This window comes from Mus caroli, unplaced genomic scaffold, assembly GCF_978045245.1.
Source record: "Mus caroli unplaced genomic scaffold, Mus_caroli_1 scaffold_13, whole genome shotgun sequence".
NCBI classification, from domain to species: Eukaryota; Metazoa; Chordata; class Mammalia; order Rodentia; family Muridae; genus Mus; species Mus caroli.
Window position 1 is genome coordinate 116,959,826 of NW_028227268.1, and position 15,115 is coordinate 116,974,940.

The 15,115-nt window shown below is 42.9% G+C and overlaps 1 protein-coding gene across 1 annotated transcript; it reads left to right on the plus strand.

Moving 5' to 3' along the window:
- The first annotated feature begins 820 nt into the window (after positions 1-820).
- On the plus strand, positions 821-8,248 carry Purb (purine rich element binding protein B). The gene has a single exon (XM_021176862.2). The coding sequence runs from the start codon at positions 968-970 to the stop codon at positions 1,940-1,942; it is 975 nt and encodes a 324-aa protein (XP_021032521.1). The 5' UTR covers positions 821-967; the 3' UTR covers positions 1,943-8,248.
- The last annotated feature ends 6,867 nt before the right edge of the window (positions 8,249-15,115 follow it).

Here is a 15,115-nt window from a genome sequence, read left to right on the forward strand (position 1 = left end):
GGGAGGCAGAAACAGGCGGATTTCTGAGTTCGAGGCCAGCCTGGTGTACAAAGTGAGTTCCAGGACAGTCAGGGCTATACAGAGAAACCCTGTCTCAAAAAAACAAAACAAAAAACACAAACAAACAAACAAAAAACCCCACCCAATTGTAAAAAAAACAAAAAAAACAAGAAGTTATTTGTGTGAACTCCATTCAGGGAGTTTATAAAGTAAGATGGTATTCTGGCTTTTTTGTTTGTTTGTTTGTTTGTTTGTTTTAGAAACACGGGCTTATTTACTGAAGGATTGCTGGATCCAATCGTTAAGAGTCTGACTTAATCAGACTAGTCCCTGAGGATCAATAATCTAGTAGCATTAGTGTGAAGTAGGATCTCACTGGAGAAAACAGGTTATTGGGGTATGCTCTGGAAAGATCCCTCGCCCCTGGCCCTTTCCTGTCTCTCTGCTTTCCCAGGCGCCATGAGGTGATTGGCTCCACTGTTGAGTAATTCATGTGCTTCTCGGCAAAACGTTCTGCCTTCCCACAGCCCCAAAGCAAGAGTCATCTAGTCACACACTAAACCCTCTGAAACCAGGAGCGTCAGTAAAGCATCAAGAAAGAGGACCCCAAAACCAGCGGACAGAGACATAGGCTCGCCCCGGGGAGCCGCAGAACGCCTTCCCGGCGCGGCCAGTGACGTCACCCCTGCGCCCTGCCGGCGTGGTGTGTGTGTCTTCCGGCCGGGAGGCGGCGGCGGGCGGGGCGGAGTGACGTCACGGGAGGCGCGCACCGGAAGCGGGCCGTGCCGCACGGAAGCCGCGGGGGCGGGGCGCGGAGGCGATGGGGGGCGGCGGCGACCGGCGATGAGCGGCGGGCGCGCGTGAGGAGCCGGCGGGCGAGGCTGGGGGGCCCCGGAGCGCGAGCCGCAGGGCGGAGGGCGGGGGCGCGAGCGCAGCGGGCGGCGGCGGCGAGGCGGCGGCCGAGAAGATGGCGGACGGCGACAGCGGCAGCGAGCGCGGCGGTGGCGGCGGCGGCGGCGGCGGGCCCGGCGGCTTCCAGCCCGCGCCCCGCGGCGGCGGCGGTGGCGGTGGCGGGCCCGGCGGCGAGCAGGAGACGCAGGAGCTGGCCTCGAAGCGGCTGGACATCCAGAACAAGCGCTTCTACCTGGACGTGAAGCAGAACGCCAAGGGCCGCTTCCTCAAGATCGCCGAGGTGGGCGCGGGCGGCTCCAAGAGCCGCCTCACGCTGTCGATGGCGGTGGCCGCCGAGTTCCGCGACTCGCTGGGCGACTTCATCGAGCACTACGCGCAGCTGGGTCCCAGCAGCCCCGAGCAGCTGGCGGCGGGCGCCGAGGAGGGCGGCGGGCCGCGCCGCGCGCTCAAGAGCGAGTTCCTGGTGCGCGAGAACCGCAAGTACTACCTGGACCTCAAGGAGAACCAGCGCGGCCGCTTCCTGCGCATCCGCCAGACGGTGAACCGCGGCGGCGGCGGCTTCGGCGGGGGGCCCGGGCCCGGCGGCCTGCAGAGCGGCCAGACCATCGCGCTGCCCGCGCAGGGCCTCATCGAGTTCCGCGACGCGCTCGCCAAGCTCATCGACGACTACGGGGGCGACGAGGACGAGCTGGCCGGCGGCCCGGGAGGCGGCGCCGGCGGCCCCGGGGGCGGCCTGTACGGAGAGCTCCCGGAGGGCACCTCCATCACGGTGGACTCGAAGCGCTTCTTCTTCGACGTCGGCTGCAACAAGTACGGGGTGTTCCTGCGAGTGAGCGAGGTGAAGCCGTCCTACCGCAATGCCATCACCGTGCCCTTCAAGGCCTGGGGCAAGTTTGGAGGCGCCTTCTGTCGGTATGCAGATGAAATGAAAGAGATCCAGGAGCGACAGAGGGATAAGCTTTACGAGCGACGCGGCGGGGGCAGCGGTGGCGGCGAGGAGTCGGAGGGTGAGGAAGTGGATGAGGATTGAAGCAGGCAGCTTCCTGTACCGGCCTCCCCCAACCCCACCACCATCCCCTTGGCTAGAGAGCGCCCTTTCCTTCTCGTCCCCAGTGAGCTAGTGGAGAGGGATCAGGGGAGGCCGCAGACGAAGAAAACAAAAAAAAATAAATAAAATAATATAGTTAAGAGAAATAACCATAAGAAAACAGTCACAGACAATTAGAGAAAAGCAGTTAAGTTCCGAGGAACTGCCAGCAACCTGCAAAGAGGACAGCAGCATCTCCTCACCTGCGCAAGAGTCTCAGCTTCTGTTGTTTAAAACCGAGGTTCGGAAATTCATCAGGAAAACACTGGAAGGGATAGATAAATCTTGGAACGTCTGGGACCAAAACCACACCTGGGTTACCCAGACTTATGCATTGGGAATAGCAGAATTTGTGTTCTACCTGGGTAATCTGGTCTTAGGATCCCTCCAGGCCTCACTACTGCAGCATCTATCCCTTCATCTCCATCGAAATCAGCATTTTGGATCTAGGTCTTAGTGGAATCTTTGAGAAGAAAGAGGCCTTTTGCAGTTACCCAGTTCTGAGGGTACAGGTTTATGAAAAGGAATGCAACTTTCACACTCATGGGCAGGGCGAGAGAAGAATTCAAGAAGCCATTGGAGAATTCGAAAATTAGATCCATTTAAAAAAAATGGTTTTGCATGGAACCTGGACCAAGGCCCCTGTCTTTACTTTGCAGAATTGTTTTCCGGGATGCAAATGAATTTAGAGATCAAAGCTTGAACTAGAATCCATTACTAAAATAGTTTAAAAGTTGGCAATTTTTTTTTTCAAAAACAAAAGCATTTTTACAATAGGGATTGCTGAGGTAGGCACAAGAAGTCAGGCATAAAGCACAAAGTGGACCGTTTGAGTGGATTGGTTGCTGCTCATTAAAGTTCTTCCCTTGATCTCTTAAGTATGGAGGTCTTTACCAAGAAATGGCTTAGCATGAGTGGGAGCTGAATCCCAATGGCTCCACCGTATGAACCAGTGAATTATGGCTAATTCGGCTGTTACAGCCACTGGCTGGCTGCATTTTAAACCTTAAAACTTGACTAACTGCAAAAAAGGAACAGTGTGGCTACAAGCCTGAGCTTTAATGAAATATACATCCTCACAGAGAAGTTGGAAATAACTGAAGTCTTAATTTACCTTCAGTTTAATCTGTGGATTTATTGAAATACTGACGATCCTCAGGTCCAGAATTCCAGCATCATTTATTCTTTTAAAATAAATTTTTAAGAACTTGATCCATCTTATTCAGTACCTCACAATCAAAGTTGGCAAATGATGGATGAATGATTCAAGCCTTGCACCCGGTAGAAGCTGAATCCATTTGTGAATGGAACTGAAGTGAACGCGAATGCTGACTCTATCCTGGAAGCATTTTTATACCATCTTGAAATTTCAACAAACTGGCACTTGCCGGTTTATCCAGCTGTCTTTCAAGAATAAAAGTTGGGGTTTTCAAGGATCGCCTCTTCTATATTTTAAATGGATTTTCAGTATAAATGATTTTTCTAATCAAGTTAATCCCACCCCATCAAAAGGTATTCCTAGAAATGTCATAGACCTAGGCAACTTTGAATTGAATGGGAGCTAATGTTCTTTCCAAAGTTTTTCAGGTATCTGTGTGACACCTTCTCAAGAACCAGGAGGCAAGTAACCCCACCTCCACAATCTTAGTATTTTTTTTAACTGCATGCCTGCCCTTTATTTGAGCTGCCTTTTTAATTTATTGCATATCCTTTTTATTATCTTATTTTGGTATTATTCAATCTATACAATCTTTTTGTATTTATTCGGAAATAAGTAATATACAAAAAGGTCATTTTTTGTGTCTGTGGCTGAGAGGGAGGGAAATATTTGTGTATATAAAATTAGGCTTTGAAAAAAATAGACTGATTCAGAATATTGTTGATCTTAGACTTAAAAATGGAAGAGCCACAAACATTGGTGCCCTTACAGACTATTTCTCTACTCTCATCATCCACAGTAGAATTTTTAAACAGATTTTTTTAATGCTTTTCTTTTAAATTTTTCTCCGTTGCAAAGAATGTTTCCTAAATTGTATGGGAGCAATAGTATTTTTGATGTTCTAATGACATCCGTATACTTGTACTGTATTTTGTACTACAAGGCAGCTGTTTTCAATAATGTCCTGCTGTATTTACCTATGTGTTTTGAGTGTTTGTTTCTTTGCTGCGGAGAACAAATTCCTACTTTTAGTAAAGGAGCTGAGAAGCTAGCATTAGGTTTGCAGAAACTGTTTACAGTTTCAAACTCTGAGGCAGCAATGAAAATTAAGGTTGCAGCTATTCATTGACTGCTGTAACGTTTTCATTTTGAAATCATGTACTATTCCTGTATAGACCAACTTGTTTTCTTGCTTCAGCGGTGGTTCTGTTGCTCAGCTGCAGTGAGCCAGTTCAATTTTGCAAAGGTGCAGTACCTCTCCTTTTCAAGGGGTTGGTTTTTGTTTTTTGTTTTTCTCTTTTCTTTTTATTTGGCTGAATTGCAGTAACTAGCCTTGCCTTTCTATTCTGTAGAAATGACAGGGTCTTCACAATCCTTCACCAGTGGCTACTAAGCTATAATTAGCTGAATAGAAAGAATGTGGAAGTGGTCTGAGGCATATAGAGTATATGCCAAGAACACTACCATATATGGCATCAGCTTTGGTTACCAGAGAAATTTTCTTAGTCATTAGACCATATAACAGTAATATATCATATGTAAATCTTTAGATTTCAATTTGAGAATCCTCCAAAAAAAGGAGCAAAGAATGCATAAGCTATGTGTTGGCAAAAGTAATTTATATTAAAATTTTGACCTGCCTTTGTAAGATTAAGTGGTAAATGTCATAGTGGTGGGTTTTTATGTCTTAACCAATCTCTGAGGTTTATTTCTCCTGCAGGGGATGGTTCATGGCCTCTCTTCCCACTGTAGGAAGATAGCAGAAGGATGGGGATTAATTGTAGCATTTCACTGACCCTCATCCAGGGACTAGGGACAATAGAAATCTGCAAACATGGAGAGTTAGTCATAAATACTAGCTTTTTGAAGGCATTGTTGGTCTTTGTTGATTTCTGTCAGAAAATGGCATTGTACAAATTATGGGAAGCAACCAACTTTTCTGTTCTGTTTTTGAAGTGCTACTATGAACGATTCAGAGTGGTAGTTTTTTTTCTTTTAAATTTGGCAGATAGCCCAGCTAATGAAAATAGTCACATTCCTGAGAAGTTGGAGCTAAAACTCCAAATTATTGTTGAAATACTTGTTTCTACTGTATGTAGAAATGTGTTTTTAAGAAAATCAAAGAGGAAAAAAAATCTATGCAGAGACCCTACTACTTTGTGGTTTCTATTGTCCCTACACATCATTTCAGCATGTCTATAATGGCAGTTCTTGTCAGCAAGTCCTTCAGTGCATATGCTGCACAAAACAAAACATAACTCTGCACGGCACCAAAAACCAAACAAAAGCAAACCAAAAACCCAGACACCCTATGTATCTGTTGGAGGCATGTAGGTGGTACAGATGACTGTAGCCATGAGCACACATGGCTTCTTGTCATGTCACTTTCCATAATTATTTACTGCAAAATGATTGAGAGGCTTTTGGTGCAGGCAGCCATTAGCCTCCTGCTTCCTTTGTTATCCCTGGATCACTTTGCAGTAAATTGCAGGTCTTTTAAAAGATTCAAGCTTCGGTTTTCTCAAAACAAAACAATTATCCTGTCTTACCTGAAAATGCAGGGTTGTGGGCAAAAGAGGCTGGTTATAATAATGCCCTCATATTGAGTGGTCTGTAAATGGCTGCACACTTCAGGCACTAGAGTTGCTGAGGATGCGTTGTTAATGTGACCTTGACTGGCTTTACAGAGGTGTAGAACAGTCTACACGGGCGACTATTTGCATCCATCTTGTTGTTGAGGTGGATGGAAATAAGGAAAGGCTGGAGTGTGTAAGTCATGCACATAAGTATTCACTGTAAATTTTATTTTCATTTTTAACCCAATTATGGTACTTTGTCCAATGCACAACTGATCTCTCAGTAGATATTCATTTGAAAATAGTGTGGCCTTGCTCAGTGAGAGGGGAAGAAGTGACTTACACTTGTGTTAAGATGACCTGTTGGCTGAGAGTGGTCGTTCTGCAGCTCTCTTAATGGCAAGTTTTGATTAGGGAGAGTTAATGTTTTTGACCCTGAATTGAGTTTTCTTCTATTTTTAGGAAGTATCAGAATTGCTCTGATGAGTAACAAAGTTAACTGCTTTGATGTCCAATCTCAGGTTTTAAAAGATAGTGGTATAAAATCCCACTGTTACTAATTCTTAAGACAGTTTTGATTTAGTATACCCTAAAAGTCACGTGCATAATAAGGCCTGTTCAAAGAGCAGAGCCTCCATCTTTTTGCTCCTTTTCCATGTTGTACTTCACTTGAAGAGGTGTCAAGTGACTTTGCATTGTATATTTCCATTTTAACCCTGACATAGTTCTCAAAGATAAAGCACTTTTTGAACATGAAATACATGGATAATGTGTGATGTGGATCATGGTTTCTCAGGCCCCTAGATAATCCACTTCTGAGTATTGTTCTATGTAAGGAGAGTAGAGATCTTTGCTAATGTTAGAAAGTTTGTATTCTTGGTTAGAATGCACTTGCTAGTTTCCAATGGATGGGAGAGTACACGATGCTGCACTCATGGTTTAATAAGTTGCTTTCCCTCAGCCTTAAGGGAACTTTTCTTTTCTGTCGACAACAGCACTGAAGTTTTAGTAAGTGAATGAGATTATCTGTTTTCAGGGTTGGTTTTAGAGTACTGTAAATTAATTAGCTGTCTTCCTAAAGAGTCGTAACTCCCTTCAGTAGACTGAATGGTGGGTGTGGGAGGGGGGAATAGGGAAGGGAGAGAGGTAGTTTGTAGAAAAGAAAAAAGAAAAAAAGAGCTACATTTACCTTAAAATACAGAGAAAAAAAAAAGGAAAAAAAGTCCCTGTCCTGTCCTGTTGGAAATGTAAGGTGTAAGGTGGGAATGGTGAGGTATTTTATTTCCCTGCTTTTAATTTAGAAGACCTAAGTTATTTTAAAATATTAGCCCCCCCCCCCCATTTTAAGAGATAGCTAGACTCATAAAAGGTGAATTTTATAGATATATCTGACTTTGCCATTTAAAGTTACCTTTTTCACTCTTCAATTTTTAAACCTAGTTTCATTACTGAAGTATTTAATAAATTTGTATGTGAACAAATGGGAGCCAGTCATCAATTTTGAAACTTAAATTTGGAAAATGGAAAAAAAATAAAATTGCACCATAAAGATTTATTTCCGTAGTGATTCCCATTTGCTGTGTGTACTCCTGACCCAAATTAAGGCCTTTATGAATGTATTTTACATTTCCTAATGAAAGAGGAAATAGCCACCAATGTACTCACATAAGTACTTTTTCATTTGAAAAGCAAATGCCTCTTAAGTTAGACATTCCAATTGGAATAGGTAGAGCCATTTTAAAACAATAGTAAATGCCATATTTGTCGTTTCAGTAGGAGTTCTAATAAAGAGAACAGACCTTTATTAGAAGGTAAAGCCTTTTTGTGATTTTAACACTTTGAAGAAGGATTTTGATATAAACATAAGGTCCTGTGATCAGGTTTTATGCCCACTCCATCACTGTCCCCTGGCATGGATAAGAGGGATCACTTTTGTCCTCTAGTAAATGGGTCTCAAGTTCTAGAGAGAAAGCAGTAGTAGGCCTTGCTCAGTGTCCACCATGAAGTGCAGAAGGCACAGGTGTGACCTTTCCCCACCTTGGAACTCTTCACTGGCTAACGTTTTCAACACAATTTTTATTTCTTAAAGGCAAAATATTTTGTGTCCTGTGTTGCAAGGTCACAATGGTTAGTAAAATCTTAGTATTTGGAAATAGAATAAGAAGTTTGTTTCTTCCCTTTTAAAATGTCTGTCTCAGAAATATAAGTCCAGGAAAGTCCAAGAAAATGAGCAGGGCTGTCTCTGAGCCCGGTGCATGTGGGGATTTGGAGGTTTTGTAAAACCCTTTCTCCACGCCCATGTCACTGTCCATCCAACCAAAGGCCTCAGGAGTCTGGGAAGTCAGGAGGTTGGGCCAAAACTCTAGACACTTGGCTGTGGGTCAGCGTGACACAGTTTTTTACAGAGTCTGTGGTTTTGCATATTTTTTTGGCAGGCAAGTATATTTTAGTTATTTTTCTGTGACCTTGATATTTGAAATTAAGATTGTCAGTGTATTTGGACTTTTTTTTTTTCCTGAAGTTAGAACAGTTGTATTAGGCATTTACTCTTGTGAATCTTTATGCAGATGTCTTACCAGTCTTGTGAATAAAGTGCAGATGACATACTTTGTATTGTAGGAATCTCACTGCCCATCCTGTTTGCCAGAGGCTCTGTTAGGCTAGGTTCTTCACTCCAAAGCTGGGACTTAACGTCCTTCTAGTTGGGAATCTTCAGAAGTAATTTGAATGAGTTAAAACCAAATCTTGATAGCAGGAGACAGCTTCCTGGTCTAGATGTACAATTAGCTTAAGTTGGAATTAAAGAGGGTTTGGGAATGTCTTTAGTCTCTGTGTAAATACCAACGTGCTTATTATGCATCGTAAACCAGTGTGTATGCCTGTGTATGGATCTGTAGAGCTGGTTTCTGCTTCAAGTGAAGCTGAACCTTTGATTTTATAAGGTCCCCTCCACCCGGAACCCTATAAACATTTGTAAATAGAACACTAAAATTTGTAGCGATAGGATCAATTTGGGAAATATCTGCTGAGAGACCAAAAAGTTCATTTTTTTAAGTACCTTGGTTAAAGAGTAAAGATTATTCCTCTTATTTTTTGAAAGAAGTATGCACTTTAACAAACACAGCTGCATGGGCAATTCAAACAAATCCATGAAGTGCAGTACCCATCCAGAAACCACACTTCCTGAAAACCGTTCAAAGCAGAGTCCAGACGGGCTGGTGATCTCACTGCCTGTAGGTTGAAGCTCAGATTCTGATCAATTGTGAGACAAGCAGGGCTGCTTCAAAGAGCAATGTGAATACAGCCAGAAGCTTCAGACAGGTCTGTAAAATGGCGGGTCCCGTATTTACCACTAACTAGCAAAACTGACAGAAAAACTCATAGAAATAAAAAGTTTAAGAATCCTTCCTGCTGGTGTGCACTCCTTCCAATAGCAGACTTTTGCAAATGGAGTTTTACAGTCTATATTTAAAAAATTGTATGTTTGTAACAAATAAAGTATGCGGAAAAGTGAATGACAGTCTTGTGCTCTTGCCTCTTATTTAAGGGATTGCATGGTGATTAGGGAAGGCACTATTATCATCCTTTGTAGTTCACAAATGGCTGTGGGTTTGAAGAAGTCCCCACTTGAAGTGACCTGAAATCTAACCACGTTCAGATCATCTGGGTTTCTGTTGAATAAGTCAGAGCAGATTAGCAGGGCTCACAAAAGCTTGCTGCCTCAGATGTTCCCTCCTTTATGTTGAACTGACTAAGCAGCAAATTAGGCCAATCTCTTGCCCAAATGATAGAGGGAAAACAAGAAGGTGGTGCTCAGTGGTCTTGGCCAGAGAGTCTCAGTCTCTTTGTTTCAGGAACTGCTGTATCCATAGCCAAGGAAATCTTTCCGGGATATAGCCATGGGTACCTATCATATTAGAAATGGGAGATTTCCTAAAACAGTCATCCCTGTGATCCACTGTCAGAGTAGTGACACCATTCCATTTGACTCCTGGAGCACACCATAGACTTCTGGAAGACTAAGTGCACAGTGAACACATGCAATATCAAGTTTTGTCAGCTGGACTCCTGGAGAACTTGTGCCAGACATCAGTCTGTGTAAGTGACATTTCTGAAAACGAAGGGTGGAATTGGGGAAGATGGAAGTTTAGCCAGGAGTGGTGGCACAGACTTAATCTGAGTAGGTAGATCTCAGGTAATTCAAGGCCAGCCTGGTCTACATGACAAATACTAGGCCAGCCATAACATAGTAAAACCTTGTCTCAAAAAACCAAAAAGTTAATCTTATCCACAGAGACCACACTTAGGTGCATACACATAATTTTTCTATGAATATGCCTTTCTGCAGCCTGGCATTGGTTATTAGGGCCAGGGACAGAATAGTTGAGAGAGTTCTGGGTTCTCATGTCCGGGTCAACTGGGCCAGAATCTGGAGACATGAGATCTGATGTGTGGACCTTGATAAGCTTCCCCAGGGTGGTTTTACTGTGTAGTGAGAGCTAAAAAGCAGTGCCTTGAGGGATCTGAAGGTACAAGGAAGGGGCAATGATTGAAGTCTTAGGGTTTCTGCCAAAGCGGTCCTCAATGTACAGCTATCCTGAGCCTCCAGCCTGCTATGGTGCTTGCAGGATGGTGAGAAAGATGGAAATACAATCCTCCAGCACTGTCTTCAGGCCCTTGGCTAAAATCCCTGGGGTGGGTTTACACAGAGACCCCTTTACTTTACACTTTAGTTGCCCAAGACCTCGCAGAATGGATTCTAAGTTTGGACCTAGGAAAGAAGCTGTTCTAAGAATCCTTCTGGCCGGGCGGTGGTGGCGCACGCCTTTAATCCCAGCACTTGGGAGGCAGAGGCAGGCGGATTTCTGAGTTCGAGGCCAGCCTGGTCTACAAAGTGAGTTCCAGGACAGCCAGGGCTATACAGAGAAACCCTGTCTCGAAAAACCAAAAAAAAAAAAAAAGAATCCTTCTGGCAGTGTTGATGCTATTGATTTAAGGACTGAACTTAAAGATGAGATACAGTGCAAAGGGGATGATTCAGCAGGTAAGGGTACTTGATGCCAAGCCTCGTGACCAAGGTTCCATCCCAAGGGCCCACATGGTGGAAAGAGAGAACTGACCTTACTTGTCCCCGGTGGTTCGCACTTCCACCTGTGCACCATGGTATATACCCACACACATACACAGAAAATAATAAAACTGTAAAGCAGGGTGTGGTGGAATACCTAATCCCATCTCTTTGGTAGGCTGAAGCAGGAAGATCAATGTAATTTTGAGGTAAGCCTGGGCTATATAGCAAGACCATGAATCAAAAGAAAATGGGAGGAGGGGCTGAAGAGATGGCTCTATGGTTAAGAGCACACACTGATCTGGATTTGACTTCCAGCACCAATTCAGTAGCTCACAACTATCTGTAACTCCAGTTTCAGGGGACTTAGTTCGTGCTCCCAGCCTTTCTGGGTTTTACACACAGACGCAAGCAGGTAATACACATAAAACGCATAAAAGATTTTTTTTTTTTTTTTTTTTTGCTTTTGTTTTGTTTTGTTTTTTTTCAAGACAGGGATTCTCTGTATAGCCCTGGCTGTCCTGGAACTCACTTTGTGGACCAGGCTGGCCTCGAACTCAGAAATCTGCCTGCCTCTGCCTCCCGAGTGCTGGGATTAAAGGCCTGTGCCACCACGCCCGGTTTAAAAGATTTTTTTAAAGCACAAATCAACTGACAGGTTTAGTACATACCTGGAATCCTAGCATTTGGGAAGCAAAGGAAGGTAGATCTTTCTGAGCTTGAGGCCAGACTAGCTAGTCTACATAGTGAGTTATCAAAGACAAAACAAAGAACCAACAAAACCCCCTAGATGTATGCAGAGTAGGTTGTTTGGCACACTGAAGAGCTTCTAAGGGTTGCCAGGCCAACCTAGCTTCCGAGGAAGCACTGAGACTTTTGGAAATGAGAGCCACCTGGTGGTCATGGCCAAAATCTCAGTTACTTATTTAAAAAAAAAAAAAAATATATATATATATATATATATATATATATATATATATATGCCCAAATGATAGAGGGAAAACAAGAAGGTGGTGCTCAGTGGTCTTGGCCAGAGAGTCTCAGTCTCTTTGTTTCAGGAACTGAAACATATATATATATATATATATATATATATATATATATATATATATATATATACTGTCACTCCCTACAGACACACCAGAAGAGGGCATCAGATCCCATAACAAATGGTTGCTGGGAGTTGAACTCAGGACCTCTGGAAGAGCAGTTAGTGCTCTTAACTGCTGAGCCATCTCTCCAGCCCCTCAGTAACTGTTCTTAGGTTAGATTATTCATAAGTTCGGTTAATTATTGAGTAGCTATTATATGTTATACTAGATGTAGAAGACACGGCCCACAGTTTGGGTGGAAGTCACAGTTTAGCCAGTAGAAAGCATTTATGAAGCACTAAAATGGCAATAGATGTTGTCATCAACAGCACCATTCCTAACTCAAGCATTTGCTCCTTACAAGAGACAGCTGCAGAGAAACTGAAAGAAAGGCATGATCCTGCCGGGCAGTGGTGGCGCACGCCTTTAATCCCAGCACTCGGGAGGCAGAGGCAGGCGGATTTCTGAGTTTGAGGCCAGCCTGGTCTACAAAGTGAGTTCCAGGACAGCCAGGGCTATACAGAGGAACCCTGTCTCCAAAAAACAAAAACAAAAACAAACAAACAAACAAAAAACTCAAAAGATGAAGTAGATGGTTTTAGTCATTTTGTGAGTTATGGAAGTCTGTTGCCATTTAGGGGGGTGGTTTCAAGTTGTTAATGGTTTTGATTAGGAAAAAAAAACAAAAACAAGGAAGGCATAGGAGCTTAGACTCAAGGATTTCTCTTTCCTTTCCTTTTCTCTATCCTTCTTTCTTAGATAAAAGGAAGGGGGTTGAAAAGAAAAGGGGTGAATATAGAAATATCACATAGAAATAATAGGATAAAAGGGTAGATTAAATGTGGTTACTTTTGTTTACATTGATATGGATTATTGTATATTGATACAGGTTTAAGGTTTTCATTGGTACAAGTCTTTGATACAAAGGTTAAAGTTATTTTTGTTTTGTTTATAAAGATTTATTTATTATTATATATAAGTACACCATAGCTGTCTTCAGACACACCAGAAGAGGGCATCAGATACCATTACAGATGGTTGTGAGTCACCATGTGGTGGCTGGGAATTAGACTCAGAACCTCTGGAAGAGCAGTCGGTGCTTTTAACCACTGAGCCTTCTCTCCAGCCCAAGTTATTTTTTTTTAAAGATTTATTTATTATATGTAAGTACACTGTAGCTGTCTTCGAACACACCAGATGAGGGAGTCAGATCTTGTTACAGATGGTTGTGAGCTGGGATTTGAACTCAGGACCCTTGGAAGAGCAGTCGGGTGCTCTTACCTGCTGAGCCATCTCACCAGCCCGTTATTTTTGTTACAAAATGCTATGTATACATGTTTTCTACTCTTGTATAAGTTATTGGACTTTTGGAACTCATTTGAAAGTGCAATTTTTAGTTCCAGTCCTTTTAAAGCTGCTATTACAAACTGTTTATGATAGTTAAATAACACAAAGTAAGTCAATCAAATTCATTGTCCTGTCAGATATTAGACTAGATTATCACAGAAATATACATCCTATCTTAAACAGATAGTAAATAGCTAGAAACAAGCAAAATTTCCCTATTTAAATATGCTATGGAAAGATAGATGACCTTCGAACACCTTAGGGACTCACAGAAGACGGCATCTGAGGAGGTTTTTATTAATTGATTTTTTTTTTTTTTAAACAATGAGACAGGTCCAGGGCTGGAGAGATGACTCAGCAGTTAAGAACACTGACTGCTCTTCCAGAGGTCCTGAGTTCAAATCCCAGCAGCCACATGGTGACTCACAACCATCTGTAATGAGATCTGATGCCCTCTTTTGGTGTGTCTAAAGACAGCTACAGTGTACTTACATATAATAAATAAAATTTTTTAAAAACCCAGCAGTTGGGGGAGGCAGAGGCAGGCAGATTTCTGAGTTCGAGGCCAGCCTGGTAGAGAGAGAGAGAGAGAGAGAGAGAGAGAGAGAGAGAGAGAGAGGTTTGCTCCTGGCAGCACCCACACTCTACTTCAAAGAAGATGATGAGCATTGAAGAACTTCCATATAGGGTTGCTTCAATTATGGCAAGCTAGCCACTGGGCAAAGAAAAATGCCCTAATTTCATTTTCAGACAGAATGCTGTCCAGAAAAACAAAACAAAAACAAAACCAAAAACCAGACACAGGGAAGTTGATTGCTGATCTTTGCCAAGATAGGGTAAGCAGTCCTTCATAATTCCTACTTCACAAAAAGACTGTCATATACTGGGCCAGAAAGCTGAAAATAGATGTTCCAATGTAATTGGGACAATACTGAGTAACTGATCAGGCAGCCATGTCTCTGCTAGCTCTAGCCTCAGAAGCTGCATCCCTGCTCTTCCTACTCACTCAGGTAATGTTTATCACTTCCAGTCTCTGATGGCACTGAAGACTAGAGTGTCATAGTTTCACAGTTAAATGTGATATAACTCAAGGATCTAAGAACATGTTTTAGGGTGTAAGGAGATGTTTTAAGGTTGGTATATGGAGGTTAGAGGGACTAGAAGGCGTTTTAATGAGGGTTGGAAGAAATTGTAAACAGGTGTGATTTTTTTGTTTGTTTTGTTTTTGTTTTTGTTTTTGTTTTTGTTTTTGTTTTTGTTTTTTGTTTTTGTTTTCTTCAAGACAGGGTTTCTCTGTATAGCCCTGGCTGTCCTGAAACTCACTTTGTAGACCAGGCTGGCCTTGAACTCAGAAATCTGCCTGCTTCTGCCTCCCTAGTGCTGGGATTAAAGGCGTGCGCCACCACCGCCCGACATAAACAGGTGTTTTAAGGTTGGTAATTGCAAGTTATGAAAGTTGTAGGATTTAAATGCTTAATGTGTTAATAAGAAAATGATTTAAATATAAAATTCTAAACTTTTCAAAATAGGTTAGGCCAGGCATGGTGGCTCACGACTTTAATCCCAGCACTCGGGAGACAGAGGCAGGCAGATTTCTGAGTTCAAGGCCAGCCTGGTCTACAAAGTGAGTTCCAGGACAGCCAGGGCTAAACAGAGAAACCCTGTCTCGAAACAACCCCCCCCCACACACAAAAAAAGATAGGTTAGATAATACCATACTTTCTCCTAAGTTACCAAATACAAATGGGCTGGACATTATTATTTTTTTTAAAGATTTATTTATTAATTATTATATGTAAGTACACTGTAGCTGACTTCAGACACACCAGAAGAGGGCATCAGATCTCATTACAGATGGTTGTGAGCCACCATGTG